Genomic DNA, 22,526 nt, shown 5'->3' with positions numbered 1-22,526 from the left:
GTAGTTTACTGCGTTCGCCAGTTTAAAAAGAAAAACGCTATAATGTTACTCTATGCCCGCGCTTGATAGACTTAATCGATTCTCTTCGAGGAAAATAAATAACAATTATTCGCATTTATTTGTGGTTTCGCTTTTATTATCAACTAATAAGTCAATTTTTCCAAGGCATCTGTGAGGGTATCTATTTTTAGTGCGTTTATTTTGTACACCGGTGTTTACCGCAAGACCTTCCAGGAGCAAAATTGAAAAGAAATATTGAACTTCCTACGACACGAAGGCTTCTTTTTTTAAATTTCAAGTTGCCGAACTGGATATTGCTGCACAGCTATAAATTTGTGCTTTGACCGAGTCCTAGAGACTTAATTTATTATAAGCCACGCAGCAGCTGAAGCTGAAGTCCACGCATCTAACGAGCAGTCTTTGTGAACATGTACACACACAATCAAAGGACCCAATGCGTCCACACGAGACCGAATAAATTTATGTCTTTGTATATGAATGTGTGTAGTCATTAGCCGTGTGGATACTCTAGCGAATGTTTAATGTTGTGTAAACCTCTGACTTTAGATCCCAGGCACTTTTATCGTGGTAAGTAAAATCAACAACTCCCGCTAAATGCTGCTGTAGTAAAACGAGTTAGCAGAGAAAGCTAGCTGCTTTGCTAACTTAATACAGTACACTGCTAAGAGTGCGAATAGTAATGTTAACGATCCTGCCACAAATTCTGTGCTGTAGCCGAAACGTATTCAATTTCCCACAGCTTTACGTGTTATTAAAATCAGTGCATTCATTCAGCCCCCGCTATCTTCACGTGTTGTTACACTGACAGCAGTATAGACTGCAGAGATGAAGGCCAAAAAGAAGAAGAGGCAGGATGACTTCCAGAAGGTGAAGCTAAAAGTGGGAAAGAAGAAGCCCAGAGCTGATAACGCCACCAACACCAACTTTCGGTCCAAGGGGATCTTTCTACCTGAGCAGCTGAAGCGAGAAACGAGTGGCCCCACAACACACAGACAGCTGGGTATTAATGTAAGATCTCCACGTGTGCATTTAAGATGTCAGCAAATTGAAAAGCTTGCTACAGGTTCATTTAATTTACCGGAACAAGTTTATCTCCTTCCTTAGTGAGAGACGGGAGTAGGTGGAAGAGAGCCTGGGGAGGTGGAGGTATGCTCTGGAGAGAAGAAAAATGAGAGTCTGTAGAAGCAAGACAGAATACATGTGTGTGAATGAGAGGGAGACAGGTGGAAAAGTAAAGATGGATGAGTTTAAATACCTAGAGTCAGCCATCCGAAACCAACAGGCAGTGCAGAAGAGAGTGCGGGCATCAGGGGTGATTTTTGATAGAAGGATAACAGCAAGAGTGAAAGGGAAGGTTTGCAAGATTGTAGTAAAACCTGACAAAAATACAGGAAGAAGAGCTGGAGGTGGCAGAGTTGAAGATGTTAAGATTTTCACTGGGAGTGACTAGAATAGTCAAGATTAGAAATGAGTACATCAGAGGGACAGCTCATGTTCAGCAGTTTGGAGACAAAGTTGTGATGGTTTGGACATATGCAGAGGAAGGATAATGAGTATACTAGATAAAGGATGTTGAAAGTGGAGCTGCCAGGCAGGAGGAAAAGAGGAAGACCTCAGAGAAGATTCATGAATGTAGTGAAGGAGGACATACAGAGGGTTGGTGTGACGGAGGATGCTAGAGATCGAGTGAGATGGAGGCAGATGATCCGCTGTGGCGACCCTTAACAAGAGCAGCTGAGAGAGGAAGAAAAACAACAAATTTTATCTCATCTCTTTTTCCTCCTTTCCCAGGACCTCCTGTCTCAGCTGCACCATTACAATGCCAATGTGAAACACAGTGCCTTGTTGGGTTTGAAAGAGTTGCTGTCCATCAGTCCGTCTTTGTTGGAGCAGCATCTCTCACGCTTGCTTTCTGAAGTGGCAGCTGTTTTAACAGACAAGGATCACAATGTCCGTGTGGCAGCTACACGTGTGCTCAGGTTAGAGAAACAACACAAAAATACAGCAATAACCTTTTTTAAATTTGCTTGTTTATATCTTAAATAACAGATTGTCTCAACCTGCTTGCAGGTTCATTGCACAGTGTGTGCCTGCAGAACGCGTGGCTCCATTTTTCCCCCTCCTCAGTGCTCACTTGTCTTGTGCCATGACCCACATCGAGGCAGGAATCCAGGAGGATTCTATGAATGTCCTCGACGTGTTCCTGGAGCACTACCCTGCTCTTTTAGCAGCGCGGCCTGCAGTACTCCTCACTAACTTCCTAGAGATGATCTCTCACAGACAGAACAGCGGAGGAGCCAAAAAAGCTCAAGACTCCAAGACACGGACCTGGGCACTGTCGATCAACCCTGACAGGGCTATGACGAGTCAGCAGTGGCGGCTCTCTGTGCTTTTGAGGTATGGAGGCTGCTTTTACAAAGAAATTTAAATCTAAGATAATTCTGGATGCCAATCTTCTTGTTTACTCCACTTGTGCTTCAGACTTGGGCGCTTTCTCCAGGCAGTTGTTGAGGAAAGACCAATGGAGGAAAGCGATATGTCTGTCCCAAATGAAGGAGTTTTTGGTTCCAGTGGAGAGGGCCGGCTTACACCTCTTCATCTCAGCTGGGAAGAGCTAATGTATGGCAAGATCGGAGTTAAACTTTATGAACATTCTGGGGCCAAACCAACTCAACGCTCTACGTTTAAACTCAGGTATGATAATGCAGACTTCAGTGGCCATCCAGAAATAGTTCAGTTTAAGTGCGTTTGAATTTCTTTTTCTTTTTTATACTTATGCTGCGCAGACCTGAGCAAGATTCAGGAGCTGCGGTAAGCGAGGGTCTAGACACAGCTGAGACTGTTCAGAGGTTTGCAGCTACACTCGTGCCTCTGCTGCTGGAAGTGTGGGTAGAGGCCAGCACCAATGATGGCCCTTGGAATAACACAGAGGGAGCCCACCTGCTTACTCCAGATGCCACGTCAGTAATGTTCCAGGTCTTGTCTATTCTGCAGCTGCTGAGAAAACTTGCCCCACAGCGGGAGAACCAGGATGCATTGGTGAGATGTGACATGCACATGTTTTTTGTTTGTGTTTTTTGTTTTGTTTACAATCTAAAAGTTTCATAAACCTGACAGACATTTGTTCTTTCTTTAGGATGCATGGTTCCGTAAAGAATACCTGGGAGATTTTAAGCAGCACTTCATTAGAAACTTTCCCTATGGCACTCGGGACACACCCAAACATAAAAAGAAAGTTGATCTCAAAAGGTAAGAAATTTCAGTGTTGGCATTTTTCTTTCTTTCTTTTTTTTATCAAATATGTATTGATTTATTTTCTTTATGCCCAGTTCAGGATTGTGGGGTGAGTCCTAGTTGTCATTGGGTGAGAGGTGGGGTACATCCTGAACAGGTCGGCAGCCTTTTCCAGGGCTAACACAGAGAGCTAGACAGCTGTTGGTATTCACACCCGTAGCCAATTTAGAATAACCTATTAACTTAACATGCATTTCTTTGGACTGTGGGAGGACGCTAGAGTTCCCAGGGAGTCTGTGACTCAGGTGGTAGAGTGGATCGTCTACCAGTCGAAAGGTCAGTGGATCGATCCAAAGTATCCTTAGGAAGGCCTCGATCAATCCATCGGAGTGTGAGTGTGTGAATGTTAGAAAGTGCATAGGCATAGATGTTTGTGACTGGGTAAGTTAGACTTGTAGTAAGAAGAAATAAAAGTGCTTTGAGTAGAAGAACGCTGGATGAGTACCAGTTCATTTACCATTTATCTGGATTGTGATAACTGGAACTGGAACTGGGCAAACTCATACTTGCGTAAACTCTGGCAGACTTTTTCCTGTTATTCTATCACTATATTCAGACCTCAGGTTAAAATAATAAACTGACAGTTTATTGCACTCTGTTATCCTACTACATTACTTTGTTTTCTATATGATCCACTGTCGGCTTGTTTGTAAGTGTCCCTTTTTTGCAGTTTGCAACGCAAGGTTTATAAAATGCCAGGATCATACTTACCGTGTATGAAATTCAAACTAGCTAAGATTGCCTTCATCTCGCTCTTCTCTCTTCAGGAGTAAACAGATGGCAACCCTTCCTGGTCTGACTGTGGATCCTCTTGCCCTCAACATCACACTTTGCCAGGTGATGGTGTCCCTTAGCCAGAAGCAGGGTGTTGGCCGAGAGACAGACGGAGACTGGCTGACATCACTGAGGACGTTTGTCCGAGACACTCTGGGGAGTGGAGTGAAGCTGAGCTACAGGCAGCTGCAAATGCTGCTGGGTACCGTGTGGAAGATGGTGCTCACACAGAGAAGCAAAAGTAAGCATGCTCGTTGTATACTTTGTCTGTGTCTGTTATTAATTAATTTCAGCTGCTTTGGTGTTAATTAAATTAACAACAGGTAACAATGAATCAATGAATCAACCCCCCAAACAGAAATGGTTTTACAGGTGGAGGCCACTGACATTTTTTCCCTCCCCATCTTGTCTGACTGTTTTCACTAGTTTTGCATTTGGATAGGGTCAGTGTCATTACTCATAGCATGAGGTGATACCTGGAACCTACAGAGGTTGCACAGGTAGTCCAATACGTGCCATTGCCAGAAGGAGGAACAGGCTGAGCACTACCAGAGCCCTACAGCATGACCTCCAGGAGACCACTGGTGTGAATGTCTCTGACCAATCAGAAACTGACTTCATGAGGGTGGCTTGAGGGCCCAACATCCTCTAGTGGGCCCTGTGTTCACTGCCCAGCACCGTGGAACCTGATTGGCATTTGCCAAAGAATACCATAATTGGCAGGTCCACCACTGGCACCCTGTATTTTTTACAGATGAGAGCAGTTTCACCTTGAGCACACATGACAGACATGAAAGGGCTGGAGAAGCCGTGGAGAACATTGTGCTGCCTGTAACATCGTTCGGCATGACTGGTTTGGTGTTGGGTCAGCGATGGTCTGGGGAGGCACAGACTTCTACAGGCTAGGCAACGGCACCCTGACTGTCATTAGGTATCGGGATGAAATCCTTGGGCCCACTGTCAGATTCTGTACTGGTGCAGTGGGTCCTGGGTTCCTCCTGGTGCACAACAATACCCGGCCTCATGTGGTGAGAGTATTCAGGCAGTTCCTGGAGGATGAAAGAATTGATACCATTGACTGTCCCCCACACTCACCTGACAGAATCCAATAGAACACCTCTGGGACATTATGTTTCGCATCATCCGATGTCGCCAGGTTGCACCTCAGACTGTCCAGGAGCTCAGTGATGCCCTGGTCCAGATCTGGGAGGAGATCCCCTAAGAAACCATCCATCATCTCATTAGGAGCATGTCCTATCAGGATGCATACGAGCATGTGGGCGAGTAATATTTTGCCAACAAAATTTTGGCAGAATGGACGAGCCTGCCACATCATATTCTCATTTTGACTTTTGGGGTGTCTTTGAATTCAGCCCTCTGCAGGTTGATAATTTTAATTTCCATCAAACAATTTGGCATCTTTTTCTTTCCCAACACATTACTCAGTCCATATCAGTATAGATATCAAACATGACTGTTTTTCCCCCATTGAGATTTGATGTGTTTTCAAAGTGTTCCTAAAGTGTTCATAAACTAAAATAGGTGTTTAAATGTTGAGCTATTTTAACTCTGTCTTAATTGTGTTTGTATTTGTGCAGCAGTGACAGAGGACCTGTTGGCAGCAGTGTACATCTACTACAAGCAGAGAAACCTCCCTCTACAGACACGCTCTCTGCTGCTATCATTCTACAGCAGGCTCTACCTGCAGGAGCAAGAACATGCACACCTATCCAGGTAACCTGTTCTTAAGATGTAGGATCTTAAACTGAACATTTGCAGCACTGGTTCTTAAATCTTTAGGAAATATTAACAATAAAAAAGGTTCCACATTGAATTTTGGAGCTATAAAAGACTGCATGAATAATATTCATTCAGTTTAGTTTTACTCCATAGATTTCTCCATGTCATTCATTTTCTCTGCATGGCTCTACGCACAAGCAGAGGTCCCACTTCACATTTTGAGAGCTGCTGATTTAAAGTTCTTGTATACGGGGTTATTCCATGAAAAATCAAGCAGAGCCTCCAATGCTGAAGGGTCTGGATCGCAGAGGGTCTCAAGATCAGGAGTGTGAGCCAGTAGATTAGAAATGTTATAAAGAACATGTGAACAGCAGTGCTGTTATTGCATTTTACAGCAACAAGCTATATTCACAAGTGTTAAAATGTCATTATATTGCAAGATTATTTTGACACAAGAGGAAACCTGTTATCAAAATGTAGGTGAAAAGGAGACCTTTCATATGTTAGAACTTGTTTTGAGCAGCCATCTTGAAAGTTTGCCCAAAATGCTCTTTGAAGTGAACAGATAAAACATCCACCCACCCCCCAATTAAAGATTTTAACCCTACCTTACGTACTAATCATGTAACCATTACCACAGCAAAAAAAAATCCATATATGTCTCTTGAAACTCCCAAAACATGCTGTGATTTTTGTGTTTGTATGCAAAGCAAAGCACTATGGATCAATACTCCACATTCCTCACCTCCACTTATTAGAAGATACTTTGGTGGGCTGTTTCTGAGATTCAGACCATCCATTTGGCTTCTTCCATTTAAAAGATTGTAGGAGAAGATTTATGACGATCATGTGCTGCACAGTCCGCATGAAATGATGTTTTTCTCCACCTAATTCTTTCATAACTGTGCTGAATTACAAAGAACAAAGTCAAATCATAGTCAAGTCACATCATCATATCTGGCTTCCCTGAAATTTTTGATTGTAAATAAAACGTAGTGTAAAATAAATCTGTCTCACTTTAATGGTCACATTTAGTTTTGCTTAGATGTAATAACTGTAACCGTTGTGTAATATCATCAGGCCTTCATGTGGTGGTCTTGGGTTCACATGCCCCTTTGTATCTCTCTGAAGGAGCAAGGTGTTGTCTCGTTGGTTGGCATCTCTTCCTGTGCAGTTGTCCCAGCTGGGTCACCGTAACCCTACACTGTCTGCACAGCTCATCCTTTCCATCCAGGCGGCTGCTTCTCGAGGCAACAAAGACCTGCTCTACAGTCTGCAGACACATGCCTGCACACTGTATGGTGAGCACACTCATTTATAGGGAAAGATGAAAATGCAGTGACCATAGTGTTTGGGACCTCATGTGAAATATTTTTTTTGACATCACAAAATATTACAAGTCTGATTATATGATTTTTATCACTGTCATCAAGTCTCACGGGACAAAAATCTTTTATTGCTCTGCATGCTGAGCACTGAAACATGAGAAAAAATAGTAGTTCCCCTCTGGCAGCAATAGGCCCTAAGATGTTTTCAGTCAGCTGGTGAATATCTTAATATGGCATCTCACACTTTTTAGTGTGATTGAATTCTTGTCCATTTCCCCCCCTTTTGGTTTTTGTTTGGGGTAGGGGTGTAAATGCAGCAATCATACTTGGAGACTGAGACCCCTTAGTCATGATCTGGTCTCTGGAAAGCTTCTGAAGCATATAGTCTGCCTCAGTTTGACTCTACTACCAGAGGTCTGTGCTACGAAGCAGGATTTGGGCTTCTTCAGGTTCCTTCTGTATTGATCCTGAACATAGACTTGATAACTTATCCTGCTTGTTCTTTTGGGTTAGTTTTGTTTCACCTATAGCATTTTGACAGACTTGCTCTGGAGCAGGGTATGTTCCTAATTAGAGATTAGCTGGTATAAAAGCAACATCTACTGACCAATCAGCTCTCTGCAACTGAAAAAGCGTCATAATTCCTGAACCATCCCTTGGACCTGGATAGTAGGAAGGTCTAAAGTTTGTTTTGTTTTTAAGAGCATCTTTGTGATTCCCTGATTAGCATCAGTAACAAATATAAATTTAGACTCTTATTCCTTGAATTTTTTTTTTTCCCCCCCTATTGGGTGCAAACAATTTTACAACAATTTTATTGTTTTATAAGCATGAACATCTCAAAAAAGTTGGGACTGGAATGTGTTTACCACTATGTAGCATCACCTCTTCTTTTAACAGCAGTCCTTAAATTCCTGGGAGCTGAGGAGACCAGTTGTTGGGCTTTTGGAGAGGAATGTTGTCCCATTCTGGTCTGATAGAGGGTTCCAGCTGCTCAAAAGTTCTGGGTCTTCTTTGTCATATTTTTCATTGATGCAAATGTTTTCAGTTGGTGAAAGTTGTGGACTGCAGGAAGGCCAGTTCAGCACTCACTCTTCTACTACAAAGCCATGCTGTTGTGGTAGATGCAGTATGTGGTTTACTCACTGTAATATGCAAGGCCTTCTCTGTAAAACATGTTATCTGGATGGTTGCTCCAAAACCATCAGCATTGATGATGCCTTTCCAGATGTGCAAACTGCCAATTCCAGAGGCTATTGCACTCCCATACCATCAGAGTTGCAAGTGCTGATAAAAAGCCACATGGTCCCTCTCCTCTTTAGTCCAGAGGATGTGGTGTCTGTGTTTTCCCAACAGAGTTTTAAAATTTGATTTGTCAGACCACAGGAGAGTTTTCCACTTTGCCTCAGTTCATTTTAAATTAGCTTTGGTCCAGAGAAGACAGTAATGTTTCTGGATTATGTTCACATATGGCTTCTTCTTGATAGAGCTTTAAGCTGCATTTGTGGATTTGTGGCATGGTTAACTATGTAAACAGAAGTGTTTCTGAGCCCTTTCAGTGATTTCCATGACAAAATGACACCCGAGGGCATCCAGAATTAATTTTCATCTTTGTCTCTTGTGTGTAGAGATCTCCCGAGATTTTTTTGAATTTTCTTTTGAACTGTAGATGATGAGATATCATCTACAGTACATAATTTCTAAACGATTTTACATTGATGAACATCATTCTGAACTTTTCCAGCCTTTTGCTGCCCCACTCCCAACTTTTTTGAGACATGTTTTCGATATAAAACATTTGATGTTTTCTATGTGATAAGTCTATTAACTTAGACAGTCAGCATGCGTAAAGCGTTCAGAAGAGTATAAAGTCTAGCAAAGTTGGTCAGATTACCACAAAGCTGTGAACCTCAGACCAGCATAGTTTCCATAGGAGGCAGTATAACACTGTGTTACCCACCCCAGCAAACTTTGTAAAACCAAACTGCAGCCAGGAGTGGATAGCTGTAATAAGACATCGCTGGAAGCCTGTCCATAAGAACAGCTCAGAGGATGGTTAGATAATTAGATAGCTGGTGTGTCACAGAGGGGGCCGGGAGAGGAGGGGGGGATTTCTGATAGAAACTGCCGGAGAGCCAGCAATTCACCATCACAAGACTCCTTTTGTCTGAGAGTTTCTGACATCAGCATGTGCGTCAGAGACGGACAGAACACCACGCACACAGACACGTTATCTGAGCCCTTACTGTAGTAGTTATGCCTTTCTGCCTGTCTCTTTTTACTGGTCCCAACATAGTCTGGTTTTCCAAGTATCGCTCTTAATTTTGCAGATAGAGCTCCTCGTTATATCCCCGCAGGGTGCAAGACATTGCTGTCTCTCCATTATTACACGTGACTTGTGCGTCTCTGTTTGTGAAGATCCACAGGAAGGGGTCGTGGTGCTCTTACCAGCGGAGTCCCAGCAGCGAATGGTGCAGCTGCTCTACTTCCTCCCCAAGATGTCCCAGCCTCTTCTGGCCAGTCTGAGCAGCTGCTGCACTGCTGGACGAATCTCTGCCAGCCTCGCAGCCTCTCTGATTCGTATCATACATCTTAGGTGAGCTTTCAGACCCACTTTAGAAAGTGGAACACCAATGTGTTTGATGGCAGATGGTTACTGGCACACAGGCAGACAGGAGGGACTCTGCCTGACCACCATCAGGTGGCAGTGTTGCTCTTTTACAGATGAGTCTCTGATACTTTTTATGATTTCTTACCTGGCTGTTGATAGAAGCGGAGATGAATACACTGTATTTTTTATATTCGACTTCCTTGTGACAATAAAAGCAGGGTGGTTTTATTCTATTTTGTTCTATTTTGATCTATCATCACCAGCACACCTTTCTCTGTGATGATATCTGTGTGCTGGCATGTGCTTGTATCTGACCTTGTTCTTATGTCAGTGGGGCAGTGTTGTACAAATCTTGAGTGGTGGGAGTACTGAGTTCATATGGGATGGGATATGTGTGTGTTTGTGTGCATGTGCGTGTATTGGGTGTTATACAAAGAGCTCTTTGGGAGGCAGGAATGCAGCATCGTCATGGAGTATTGAGAAGACGGTCTGCATGTGTCTCACGGGCTTTATAAAACACACTGTTATTCACACACATTACTGTTACAAATCTATACTTCCCTCAGGGCAAGGAATAAGTTTTCATAACTATATTTCAGTGTGCTATTATTCTCAATATTCTTGGGAATAATAGCACACTGAAATCAAATCATGAATAATCCTAAGGTGTGTCTGAAATATGCATTTTTAAAAAGTTGCATAAATTCTAAGCTTGAGATTTGAATCAGAAAAAAAATTCCTTTTTTAAAAAATTTTTTTATTATTTTTTAAATTGTGTAACATGATCACTGATTATGTTCTCCAGGTCCCCTCTGAGTAGCTGGACAGTTGGGAGCCAGGAAGCAGCATTGCAGGACGTGGACTATTTCAGCTTCCTGTTCTCCACCCTCATAGGCTTCTCGTCCGAACAGCTCGCCTCACTGCAGGAGGCCGAGGACGAAGGCGCCCTGCCTCCCTCCTCTCTTTCTCCTCTCAGCCTCTACCCCACCCCGCTGGAGCAGTTCACACACCACTGGGATGTTGTTGAGGTGTGTTAACTGTACCTTTTTAATCTCATACAGAAACACTTAACTGCAGCATTAGAAATAAATCTAGAGGAGACCCTCACTTGCTGGTGAAGAAGGAGGTAGAAAAGACGTTGTTTTGATATTCTGGACACAGCTGTGGTCTGTCGGTCCCCCCGGTCTCTCTCTGTCTCTCATATAGAGCTCAGAGGGTGGAAGCTTTATCGTTGCACTCCGGCTGAGAGGGGACCGTTTATCGCGTTGCGCAGGTTGGAGATGCGTGGTTATCGGGCATAGTGGATATGCACAAATGCTAATGAGAGCCCATGGCATGATGGGAGAGTGACATTTCTGCACAGAAATTACGGTTAACGTAACTATGCCCTGGGGCAAGAGTGTGTGAGCAAGTGGGGGGCTTATAATCACTAATTCAGCTCCTCAATTAAGGTCTCAGATCCTACCTCTCTCATCTCCCTGTCTGAGTCAATCACAGGGAAGTGGTGGGAAGGGGGAGCAGAGGGGACGTGGTGAGGAAGGGAGTTGGGGGGGGGGGGGGGGGGGGGGGGGCAGCATTAAGGGACGGACTGTGTCAGCTCTGGTTCAACTAATGAGACAGGATTGTTTTTAATGACGGGGAGAATGCCAACAGGTGCACCGTTCAGACACACACTGGCTCGCACACACACATCTCAATTTGATAAAAGCTAATGAGAAATTTGATTTGGATTTCAAGTTAATGACGGAAAGCTGAGCCTTATTTTTCACTTTTAAAAAGTTAGTGGCATGTTGGCTTTTTAAACATTCAGACAGAAAAATACTTGTCATGTTCATTTACAGCAGTAACGTGGTCTGATAAATGCATGTTAAAATTATCATAATATCCCATTTTTTTTCATTAAGGATTATTAAGAAAGATTGTTTGGTTTTCTAGGCAGCATGGTTAGGGTCACTTCATTAGTTATTGAAAATGTCTACGTTCCAACTTTGCTGGTCCAAAGAAAATCAGCAATAGTACAGCCTTCCTGTAAGCTTTTCTTTTTTAAAGCAGCACAGATTTTTGGGCCACTATGGAGTTTAAATGTTTAAAAACAAGAAAATCTGTTAATACTCAAACTGAAAATACATAGCATCTGTTTTAGAACCTGTGTGGTTGCATAGCTGAAATCAGATTTCTCTGTCACATGCACTCTTTGTAAGCACTAAATCAGTGAAGCAAATGTATGGATATGCTAATAATTGAAATACCTGTTTGATTTATAGGAAGTGTGTCACTGTCTGGAAACTCTGGGTTCAAAGTCTCAGTGCTTTGACATCTTACAAACTGGCATTTGCAAGTACCTGGTAAGAGACTTGTTATTAAGTATGCAGTAAATCACACTGAGGATTTTTTTTTTAATGCAAAAACTGTTTCATGTGCATTTCTTACACTTTTTTTTTTTTTTTTTTTTTTTTAAATGCTTTAAGTCTTTTTGTTTTGCATGTGTCTGCCTCAGATCAAGTTGGGGGTGGTTCCTGACAGTATGGCGGCCGGGCTGCTGAGAGCTGTATCCAGATTACTGGATCTGTCCATCCTGCCACTTGAGCCCGTGCTGCGCTTTTTGTCCCAGTGCTGCCTCAGCCTTCTTGGGTTGCTCGTCAGTGTGCAGCAAGAAGCAGCTACTGAAACCAACCATAAAAGGTGCGTTTGAATGACTGAAAGCTCTTTTAGTGATCTGTGCTGGTGTGAAAATTTGACCTAAATAAATAAATGAATTTAACACCCTTGCTTGACATTTGCAGGGAAGCAATTTGGGGTGCTTGTGTGACAGCACTGGGCAGCATTCCTCGCCTACTGCGGGTAGTTCTGCAATTGTTGCGCGTAAGCGATTTGAACGAGGAGGAGCTGCCGCAGCTCGGACAGATCCTCTCGATGCTGCTGCAGCACACGCCGCTCCATAGCCAGCTGCTGGCCAACGCTGCTCTGCTGCAAGAAATCATACAGCACCTCACGGTAAACACAGACACGCACATTAATTTAAAGGCATTTGAATGATATGGATGGAGACTGATCACCTGATTACATTCTGCATGTGTGCCTGTGTGTGTTTCAGAGGTTCTCCCGGGGTACAACCAGGGAGCAGTGGCTGACAGACTTGCTCTACTGTTACAGTGTCACTGTGGCTCATGGCTCGTCCGCTCACCGTGGAAATCTGGGCCTTCGAGACATGTACTAACGGACAGGCCCAACAGTATGTGGTGTGCCACTCAATTCAGCCTCCCGAACATGTTACATTCACAATGACAACATGCAAGGCTCAGTAGTGACAAGTACAGGCGATCAAACTCTGACAGAGGACAGTGGGAACGTGTTTTTTTTTTTTTTTTTTTTTTAAGTACTCCACATTTTTGTTCTTGTTTTAGATGCTGCCTCTTTATTACTTTATTCCCCAGCCCTCGTAACTATTGGTTCTCTTTTGGCCTTCTTTTCTGAGTGTTGTTGATGCTGAACGTTGGTCCAGTGACTACTTAAGTGACTTTGTATGAAAAAACAAACAAAAAAGGTGTGGGAGTGGGTCGAAAAACAGAATAAAGGCAAAATGAAGTTAAAGCAAAGGACTCTTTCTTTTGTTTTAGTTTTTTTTAATAACACATAACATGAAATATAATGTTTTAATGTGTTTTATATATATTTATAAAAGGTATATATTTATAAAAGTACATAAGAAAGAATGTTTTGTGCAAATAAAGTAAAAAAAAAAAAAACACAGCATAGTTCAGAAATAAGTGTTTCTTTTGAGAGGGAAAGTACTTTAAGACCAGACATATGTGTAGAGTGTGTGTGTGTATGTTGGTGGCTGCAGGTGGCCTATCTCTATGACTGGTTGTTGATAGACCGCCTCATTCTCCACAACGGGAGGAAAGGTTATCTCAGTGTGTGTGCGACAGCGACGGAGAAGGAGGGAGATGGAGTGTGTATGTGTTCCTTCCACAATGGATGAAAGGTTATCTTTTACACACACTATTTTCTGTAGACTTAACCCCACCCTGTGAGGTCATGGCTCTGATGTCATATGGCTTAATTTTAGAAAGCTTGGCACATTGAGTGAACAATGCGTAGAGTAATTCTATAGAGGTAAGACTGCCAGCCAGCTGAGAAAACATCAAAGAACACGAGGTGTGTGTGTGTGTGCGTGTGTGTGCTCGCGCATGTGTTCAGTGCTTTCCACGGCCCCGTGTCCCCTGTCCTGCACTGTGCGGTCTCAGGTGGTAAGAGTAGAGCTTGGCTTGATTCACGGTGTCGGTCAAAGGCACACAGTCTATACCGCTCACTGAAAAAGAAGAACATTAAATAACATTTTTAGAAACTTGTACTTCATAAATAAAAGTGTGTTTGTGTGTGCAGGTACTTACACTGGCTCTGGGTGCATAGAGGAATGTCCAAGAGCAGCTGAGACTGAGAGCCCCGAAATGAACGCCCTCGTCTCGCCTTTGAGTTGCCTAAAGGACAGTACAGAAAAATGTGAGGATAATATCTGAAATCAAGAATTCCAGTTATATAATGTGAGTGTTTTCTGAATTCAGGCAGCTGGTATGAGATACCAAAGCCTGGGACACACTAACTGGTTGAACTAGTTAAGAGTTCACACCCATAGTTGTTCCCCAGGTGTATTGTCTTTATGTAGTGTATCTAGTAGGTGTTCATTCAGCAAGGGCCCTATAGCTCAGTGGTTAGAGCACTGGTCTTGTAAACCAGGGGTCGCGAGTTCGACTCTCGCTGGGGCCTTTAAAAATGTTTTTGTCCTTTTTTTTCCCCTCATTTGACTCATCAAGAACTTAAAGGAAACTACTTATCACTGACTAAAGCTCAGAGGTACAAGAATAGGTTGTTTAAGAGGTTCAAAATGTATTTGGTTTGCCACAGAACAAAAGAATGAAGTTGATTAACTCACAGAGATTAAAAAAGAGCAGTCCGAGGACTCCGGACATACTCCAAGGCTGAAAGAATCTCCCCATAACATGCAAGAATTGGATTCAGATATCTGCTGTGGATAGTTTGTGATATTTTCTTAGGAACATTAAGATTTGCTTTTCTCTAAGGGAGCATTCAAAGCTCTTTTTACTACAAGCACCATTCACTCACAGACACATTGATACAAGTGCTTTATCTTATACCTAAGCACCTCTTCTGACTTCAATGGATGCATCAGGCAGGTAACTTGGGGTTTAATATCTTGCTCAACAATACATTAACATGTAGACTGGAGGCGTCAGGGATTGAACAACCAATTTTCTGATTAGTAGACCCAAGCCCCAGTCACCTTAAAGGCAATTTTGCTCAATTATTCTTATTTATAAGTTTGTATTTGTGCAGATTTGACATAAACTGTCCAGTTGTTTTTTTTTTTTCCAAAACTATAGAGTCCTTCTAAAAAGTACCTGGATCCAGATCTGGACTGATTTCAAAAGTGACTCACTTTGGAACCCATGTAAAACATGCCTGTAAGTTTGTTTTTTACATTGAGAGTGGACAAACAAGGTGAGAGAAAGACACAACAGGCAGAACTGAACCAAGACTATACAACAGCCTTGCAGCACATGGGTCACCTTCTCATCCCAGTGAGCTATACCTGCTCCCCTAAAGCAGAAGTGATTAAGTTATTCTGCTAACAAATAAACAGAAAAACCAAAATAGAAACGCTCTCCCCAAGGGAAAAAACAGCACAGATTTTTACACATACCCTTCCATTCTCATTGTGCATCCTGTATAATGACAATAAAGGTATTCTATTCTATTTAACACAAGGGCACAGGATTGAGACCAGCAAGTACACTCATGACTCCCTGTGGATTTACCTCCTGAATTGAACCAAGGAATCAATCATGTATAAGGCAAATGTGTTAACTACTATACCACAGAGCCACTGTATGTACAGCATGTTACGTACGAATATCATACACAGTATGGTTGTCTGGTGCATTCAAAATAAACTTTTTAATGAGCAAATAAAACAAAACCTAAAATGCATTTTATCTGTGATGATATAGATTTATTAGAAATAAGATTGTTACAGGTTATTTAAAAAATGGCTTATAATAATAAAGTGAGAGGTGTGACCCAGTCTACAGTTCATACATCTGTCTACTTCTTGGAAATAAGAGGGAGTGAGAAAATGAGTCTCATGCGTGTGTGTGTGTGTGTGTGTGGTGGTGGTGGGGTGGGTCGTATGGGGGTTTGTGTTATGTGTGTGTTCAGCAGATAGCTCTACGCAGTCGTCTGACATTCCCCCTGACAGCTCTGAACTTTTCACAGTGCCAAGACTGTCAGGTAGAGAGGGAGGGGAGGAGAGAAGGGGGAGGGGAAAACAACGTCAGAAGGCCGGGTCGGACCGCGAGTCTATCTGTTCATCCGCGAGCAGGGAGGCCGTGTGGGCTTCCGTGTTTTGGCGCAGCAAGGCTTCTGCCTGTCCTCCCATCATCACCTGGTGATGTGTTAAGGTCAGTCCTGTCTGCGAGGGCGAAACCTTACTAGAGGTTCCACGCAGGAAACCAGGCTGATACTGTCCCAGTGTTTGGATTGAAGCATCAGCCAGACATTTACATGGGCTCCACAAGATGTCGCTTATAGTGTGTTCTACACACCTTGATTTGTAGCTCTTTCTTTCTTTTTTTACCAATCCCACAAAATATTTGCTTCAGATTTTGCTGCACTTGTGTAACTTAAGAACCGTGCAAAGATGGAAAGACGCCCATCGTGCGGGGCAAAATCTGCTGCTGCTGCTGCTGCTACACTCAGCTGAAATTTAAATTCATGCTGCACATATGGCCTCATCCTAATCATCCACGTCTCAGATACTATTTCCTATTAACTTACCCCAGCGTAATTTAAAGCTTCAGACAATGGAACACATTTCTACTAAACAAATTCCACCCCGGAGTTTTAGCCTCCATGAGCTGCTATAAAAATGTAAAAGGGTCACAGAGCATGAAGAGACCACATAGAACTACTATAGTTTCAAAGCTGCATTTGTTACGCTTAATTTCTATTGTTTCCAATTTGCCAAAGTTGCAGCTGATAATTTCTACTATAAGTTTAATAACATCACTGTCCTGCTCATTATTAATTACTTACAAACTGTAAGGTTCCTGCTTCTGTTAAGAGTCTGGCCTCCTCTTTTCCTGTCATCTCTTTACTCGCCCCCCCAAAAAAGTGATTGCGATGGCAGCTGAGAAATTTGAAAAAGTGTTTTTCCCTGTTTTGGCATGCACTCAGTCAGACTCACAGGTCACAGTGTTGCATTTGTTCAGCATTTCAGCCACTAGAAACATTAAAACCCAGTGTTTGGAAATTGAAAAGTCATTATTTCAGTTGTGAGCCATCATCCTGATTAATCCAATATTATATTACCAGAGCAATTAAGTGCAGCATTGCACTCGAAGACTGTTTAGTCTGAAATAGCTCTGCTTGGTCTTTATGCCTTTGCGTTTTCAGACTTCAGTGAAATTTCACAGGATTGACCATACATTTCAAAATGGATGTGAGAGAGACTGATATGCATATATTATCAAACCCATTTTGTAAACTTGTTTCAGGAGAGATTGCCTGTCTCTCAGCCCTGGTAGAGGCTGGCACCCCCTTGCTTTTACTGGGCTGGACCCTCTTTTGCCTTCAGAATCACTTTAATTCTTCATGGCATAGATTCAACAAGATGCTGGAAACATTCCTCTGAGATTTTGGTCCATATTGACATAATAACATCACACAGTTGCTGCACATCCATGATGAGAATCTCCTGTTCCAACAAATCCCAAATGTGCTCTAGTGGACTGAGATCTGGTGACTGTGGAGGTCATTTGGATAGTGAACTCATTGTTATATTCAAGAAATCAGTTTGAGATGATTTGAATTTTGTGACATGGTGTGTTATCCTGCTGAAAGCAGCCATCAGAAGTCATGAAGTGATGCAGATGGTCAGCAACAATACTCAGGTGGGCTGTTTAAATGATGTTCACTTGGTGTGAAGGGACCCAAAGTGTGCCAAGAAAATATCTCCCACACTATTACACCACAACCCCGAACTGCTGATACAAGGCAGGACCGATCCATGCACCATCAAAAGACAGGGTGCCACTCCTGTCTTAGCTGATGCTGGGGGTTGAACTTGAACAGGCCATTTTGACCACATCTAAATGTCTAAATGCACTGAGTTGCGGCCGTATGATTGGCTGACTAGATATTTGTATTAATGAGCAGTTGATCAGATTTAGCAGGAACAGCTGAGTGCAAATAGCAATGAAATGAAATAAGACGTAGTATGCAGGTGATCTTACCATAGATGCTTTGTAGCACAGAGCTCTTACTCTGTGTTGGTTTACCAGGTTGAGCTCTGATTTCCACCTTCTTCCTGTTATGGCTGTAGCTTGAATCACTGAACTCCACCTCTTCTTGGGCCTTTACCTCCCTCCGTCTGCGTGCACAAAACCTGCAAACACCCATCCATGCATACATATGCATGCAGTTCAATAAAAAAAAATCTCTAACAGCGTTCAAAGTTCTAAAAGCTGGCAAGTCCTCACACTAATTCTCACTAAGCGTAAACAAAGTAAACAGTTTATTCAAGGAAATTAATAGGCAACATATACACAATACAACTGTGAAGCTGAGGAGAAACAGAGGGCCCCCTGCAGCGGACTGGCATCCTCTAAGAGAAACACATTGAGTATAAGAGGGAGAGAAAAGCAACGAGAGGTTTCTGGTAGCTATTAGAGCAGCACTTTTGAACTTTTAGCCTCTTGTTAAACTAGTATGAAGGTTCTAGATTACAGCCTTTCTGTCCCCTGCCTCCTTGTCTCAACCCTCTCCCACGCTCTCCCCCCCACTGCTCCAGTGTTCATGGCATCCAGACCGAAGACGGGGGGAGAGGTATTCGTAAGAGGGCACATGTGGATGCCACATGGCACTGCTAATATCCCACAGTCAACTAAGCTTCAGCTACTGAACAACCCTCTAGGTACGAACATAAACACATTCAAGAAGAAAAATTTAAACTTGCCTTCGCCAGGCACGCTGGATGATGTGTGCGGCCTCATTCCACCTCCTGCACTGCGCTTTGTCATATTCCCTGTGTGTGCGTGTTGACATTGGTGCATGTGAGGCAGCCTTTCTCAAGGGGCTTTTGTGATCTAGAGATGAGCTGCTTCTTAAAGAGGCTGAGCAAGTTTGGTCTTTGGTTTTGGCCTTCTCTGAACCACGCTCCTTATGTCTCCTGTGCTTTTGTGGCGAGGTGTGGGCATCAGTCTTTGCCAGGGGTGTCTGCACGCTCATGTGAGTGCCTCTCTTTTTCAGAGGTATGCAGTCTCTTCTACTGGCCTCAGTTTGGTCCACAGAGGAGACGGTAGTGGAACGACTGGATGAGTTTGAGGAAGGTCGTTCCCTGAATTTGGGCACGGAGGGAGATGTGGGTTTGAAGCCGGCAGGCGAGAGAAGTTCTTTCAGCCTGGTGGTCTGGAGAGCACCGGGTGAAGTTTCACTGCTCACATGACTGCAGTCCAGAGCTTCAGGAGAGTCATGTGGTTCAGCTTCTTTACTTCTTCTAGAGGACCTGCTCTTGTGGGCTGGTGAGGGTGGAGTTAAAAATAAAAAAAATTATTATATAAATGAACAAAACAACAAAACACTGTCTGTACTGTCTAGTTTGTCTTTCAGTCAAAATGAATGCATTTTCTCAATTAACAGTTCATTTTAATTTCCTGTTGTGAGCATACATTATGTAAAGTATACCTCTGTGCAATGTCACTTTCAAGTCAATATTCAAAATGCATTATTTCATAAGGTGAAATAAGGCAGACTACTTCGGATTAAACTAAAAATACAGGCCCCTGACTAATTAAAACTGAGTTCACCTCTGATTTCTAGTTAGCCTAATTGCATAAACGAGGTTAGAAAATTAGCTTTGACGACTAAAACTTTCCTAATTTTGGATGTAATGTGCTGTGTCTATCTGTATATGTGCATCACAGTTTCACTAGGAAAATAATTTGCAGAGGAATTAAAAAATCTGACTGTGGGTCTTCAAAAAGATGGCAAAGGAAATAGGAAGATCAGCAAGGCACTAAAAATCAGCAAAAACTCGAATGCAGCAACAATCAGGAATGGAGGGAATAAGCCATAGGACCACTAATCAGAAGTGTAGTGGTTGTCCACGGACAGCACACTACTACACAGCCCTGCTTTGAAAGTCCTTCAGACTTGCCACAAGGGTTATCACTGGAAGTCAGAGCTTCGGCGACAGCTCCGACAGCTTGAAGAATTGCATAATGTCCAACTCAATGAAGCCCTTGACAGCTCTTCAGCAGAAAACAGCCAGTGTTCTGAAGAACATGAAAAAAACCTGATGAATATTAGAGAGAACTAATGAGACCAAGATAAAGTGTCTGGTTAAGGAGGAGCCCAGCACGTTTGGGGTGAAGCTGAGTAGGAAACACAGAGGCAGTAGTTCAGTGATATGGGGCCCCATGACAGCAAAAAGTGTTGGGAAGATTATCAAAAATCTGAAAAATTGTCCACTGGAGAATGGCATAAAATCTCTACTGCTACAGTGACATCCTCCATTCTGAAGAGAATTCAGTCTCTCATCAAAAATAAAGGTGGAGATACAAAGTATTGTCAGTTCCTCCCATGGGGTTTATTTTTATTTTACATCTGAGCAATAACCCCACTGTTTTACTTAGAAGGAATATGATTACAATAAGGTGGTATAATGTTTGAATCATTTAACCTTTAAGTGATATTGCACAGGGGTGTCCTCACTTCTATTGTATACTGAATCACACTTGTAAACACATTATCATTTACACTTCAAACTACAACTTTAAGCATTTCTGCACTTCCGTACCCTTGTGTCTCTCCTCTTTGCTTTTAGTGCGCTCAGCTTTGGATGATTTCTTTGTTTCCATCAATGAATCATTCATGGATAAGTCCTCTATAATGCTCACTAAGGACAACTTTTCCTGCTCTGCTTTCACCAGTGAAACCCTCCGTTTTTCTGCTGTGGCCACTGAAACTTGCTGCACAGCTTCTCTCCGCCGCTGTTCCTCTTCTCGCTTCCTAAACACAAAGAAAATTCAGAGCGAAGGCCCAGGCAAAAATGCAAGAGAAATGCTGAGTTATGATGTATTGACAAGGGTGTTCATTGTGAGCTATGCTTGAAGCTGTTTATAATATTGCATATAATTTGGCTCAGCTGCCGCACCATATATCAGTAGAAGAAAGCTGATCATTTGGAACAGGCAATATCGCAGGTTTCTTGTTATGTTTTTTACTTCAGGACTTTATTTTTATGGATATTCCTGCAACTCCTTTATAGCAGAAAAATAATCTGATAAGGGTATGTGCTTATCATAGCAATATGTGAAAAAACAAAACAAAACTTTGCACGAAAGGCATGTCTAAATAAAACCTGCTTGGATTACCATAAAAACTTGAAGTCAATGTGCCCTCTTAAAACAAATTTACTTGTCAAAAGCTTTAAGACTGGTGAGCAAATGGCAGAAGGAGAACAAGCCAGAAGAAACAGACAGAGAGGAGACGTATGTGTGGGCTGGGCTGACAGAAAGAAAGATAGATATGGAGAGAGTGTGACTGTTTCAAAGGCAAAGTAAATGTAAATTACGAAACACAGTGTGTGACAAACAGAGGGATGTCAGTGAGTAACTACTAATGAATATAAGCAACATGAAGCCATATAATCAGCTTAAGAGTGTGGTTCAGTGTATGTCTAGAAAACCAAATACTGTATGTTAAATATTAATATTAATATTTTCAATTGAATTCAATATTTATTTATATTGTGCCAATTCACAACAAGAGTCACCTCAGTGTGCTTTATATTGTAAAGCACATTGAGGTGACTGTTGTTGTAAAAAGATTACAATATTTGAGAGAGAACTCTAACAATGTGATGACCAGCTATGAGCAATTCTGGATTTAACAGGAAGTCAGCGGACAGAAGCTAACATGGGAGAGATATGTTAGTACTGTCACTGCAGCATTTTGGATCAACTGAAGGCTTTTCAGGGAACATTTAGAATAACCTGATAATAATGAATTACAATAGTCCAGCCTAGAAGTAATAAATGCATGACCTAGTGTTTCAGCATCACTCTGAGACAGGGTGTTTCTAATTTTAGAGATATTGTACTGATGAAAAAAAAAAGTCCTTCATGTTTGTTTAATGTGCCCATTGAAGGACATATCTGGTCAAAAATGACTCCAAGATTCTTCACAGTGTTACTGGAGGCCAAGGTAATGCCATCCAGAGTAATTAGCTGGTTAATAAGCTCGTTTTTTTGTTTTTAATTTAGAAGCAGGAAATTAGAAGTCATCCAGGTTCTCTAATGAAGATGTACCTGTAGTTTAATTAATTGATTTGTATCATTTGGCTTCATAGATAAATATAAATGGGTATCATCTGCATAGCAATGAAAATGTATGTAGTGTTTTCTAATAATATTGCCTAAGGAAAGAATTAATAATGTATAATGCAAAGCGTATTGGTCCCAGCACAGAACCCTGTGGAACTCCATAACTAACCTTTGTGTGTGAAGAAGACTCACTCATTTACATGCACAAATTGGAGTCTATCAGATAGATATGATTCAACCACTGTAATGCATTTCCTTAATACTAACTGTGTGTTCAAATCTCTGTAGTAACATATTGAGGTCAGCGGCACCAAGGTCTAACGGGATAACCACAGAGACGGGTCCACTGTCAGA

General features: G+C 42.2%; 2 protein-coding genes and 1 non-coding gene across 7 annotated transcripts in view; 2 read left to right on the top strand and 1 right to left on the bottom strand.

Moving 5' to 3' along the window:
• The first annotated feature begins 233 nt into the window (after positions 1 to 233).
• tex10 (testis expressed 10) lies at positions 234 to 13,116 on the top strand. 2 transcript variants are annotated; one of them, XM_030750960.1, is made up of 16 exons: positions 234 to 588; positions 833 to 1,029; positions 1,813 to 2,000; positions 2,092 to 2,418; positions 2,503 to 2,715; positions 2,808 to 3,060; positions 3,158 to 3,270; positions 4,083 to 4,330; positions 5,688 to 5,823; positions 6,961 to 7,130; positions 9,576 to 9,753; positions 10,574 to 10,796; positions 12,033 to 12,113; positions 12,266 to 12,450; positions 12,552 to 12,762; positions 12,863 to 13,116. In XM_030750960.1, the coding sequence occupies exons 2-16, from the start codon at positions 847 to 849 to the stop codon at positions 12,983 to 12,985; spliced, it is 2,832 nt and encodes a 943-aa protein (XP_030606820.1). In that variant the 5' UTR covers positions 234 to 588; positions 833 to 846; the 3' UTR covers positions 12,986 to 13,116. The 2 variants fall into 2 exon arrangements, with proteins under 2 accessions (XP_030606820.1, XP_030606819.1); XM_030750959.1 differs by having other exon boundaries at positions 235 to 588; positions 830 to 1,029.
• Positions 13,117 to 13,487: 371 nt separating this feature from the next.
• The window catches only part of invs (inversin), a 28,188-nt gene continuing 19,149 nt past the window's right edge, over positions 13,488 to 22,526 (bottom strand). For all 4 annotated transcript variants that reach the window (XM_030750924.1, XM_030750922.1, XM_030750926.1 and 1 more), the window contains exons 15-19: positions 20,645 to 20,856; positions 18,803 to 19,364; positions 18,081 to 18,232; positions 14,163 to 14,249; positions 13,488 to 14,080 (exon numbers count right to left, since the gene is read on the bottom strand). In XM_030750924.1, the coding sequence (XP_030606784.1) occupies positions 13,965 to 14,080; positions 14,163 to 14,249; positions 18,081 to 18,232; positions 18,803 to 19,364; positions 20,645 to 20,856 (1,129 nt within the window). In that variant the 3' untranslated portion in view covers positions 13,488 to 13,964. The remainder of the gene's footprint in view (positions 14,081 to 14,162; positions 14,250 to 18,080; positions 18,233 to 18,802; positions 19,365 to 20,644; positions 20,857 to 22,526) is intronic.
• trnat-ugu (transfer RNA threonine (anticodon UGU)) lies at positions 14,463 to 14,535 on the top strand. The gene has a single exon. It is a non-coding gene; the product is annotated as a tRNA-Thr (tRNA).

This window comes from Archocentrus centrarchus, chromosome 16 (genome assembly GCF_007364275.1).
Source record: "Archocentrus centrarchus isolate MPI-CPG fArcCen1 chromosome 16, fArcCen1, whole genome shotgun sequence".
NCBI classification, from domain to species: Eukaryota; Metazoa; Chordata; class Actinopteri; order Cichliformes; family Cichlidae; genus Archocentrus; species Archocentrus centrarchus.
This window is presented reverse-complemented; position numbering and strand designations above follow the sequence as displayed.

Excerpts from the sequence above, each read along its gene's own strand:
- tex10 (XM_030750960.1), top strand. The coding sequence starts at position 847 with ATGAAGGCCAAAAAGAAGAAGAGGCAGGATGACTTCCAGAAGGTGAAG. Across the intron at positions 2,001-2,091 it reads GCAGCTACACGTGTGCTCAG|GTTCATTGCACAGTGTGTGC; the intron begins GTTAGAGAAACA and ends ACCTGCTTGCAG. Across the intron at positions 2,419-2,502 it reads CGGCTCTCTGTGCTTTTGAG|ACTTGGGCGCTTTCTCCAGG; the intron begins GTATGGAGGCTG and ends CTTGTGCTTCAG.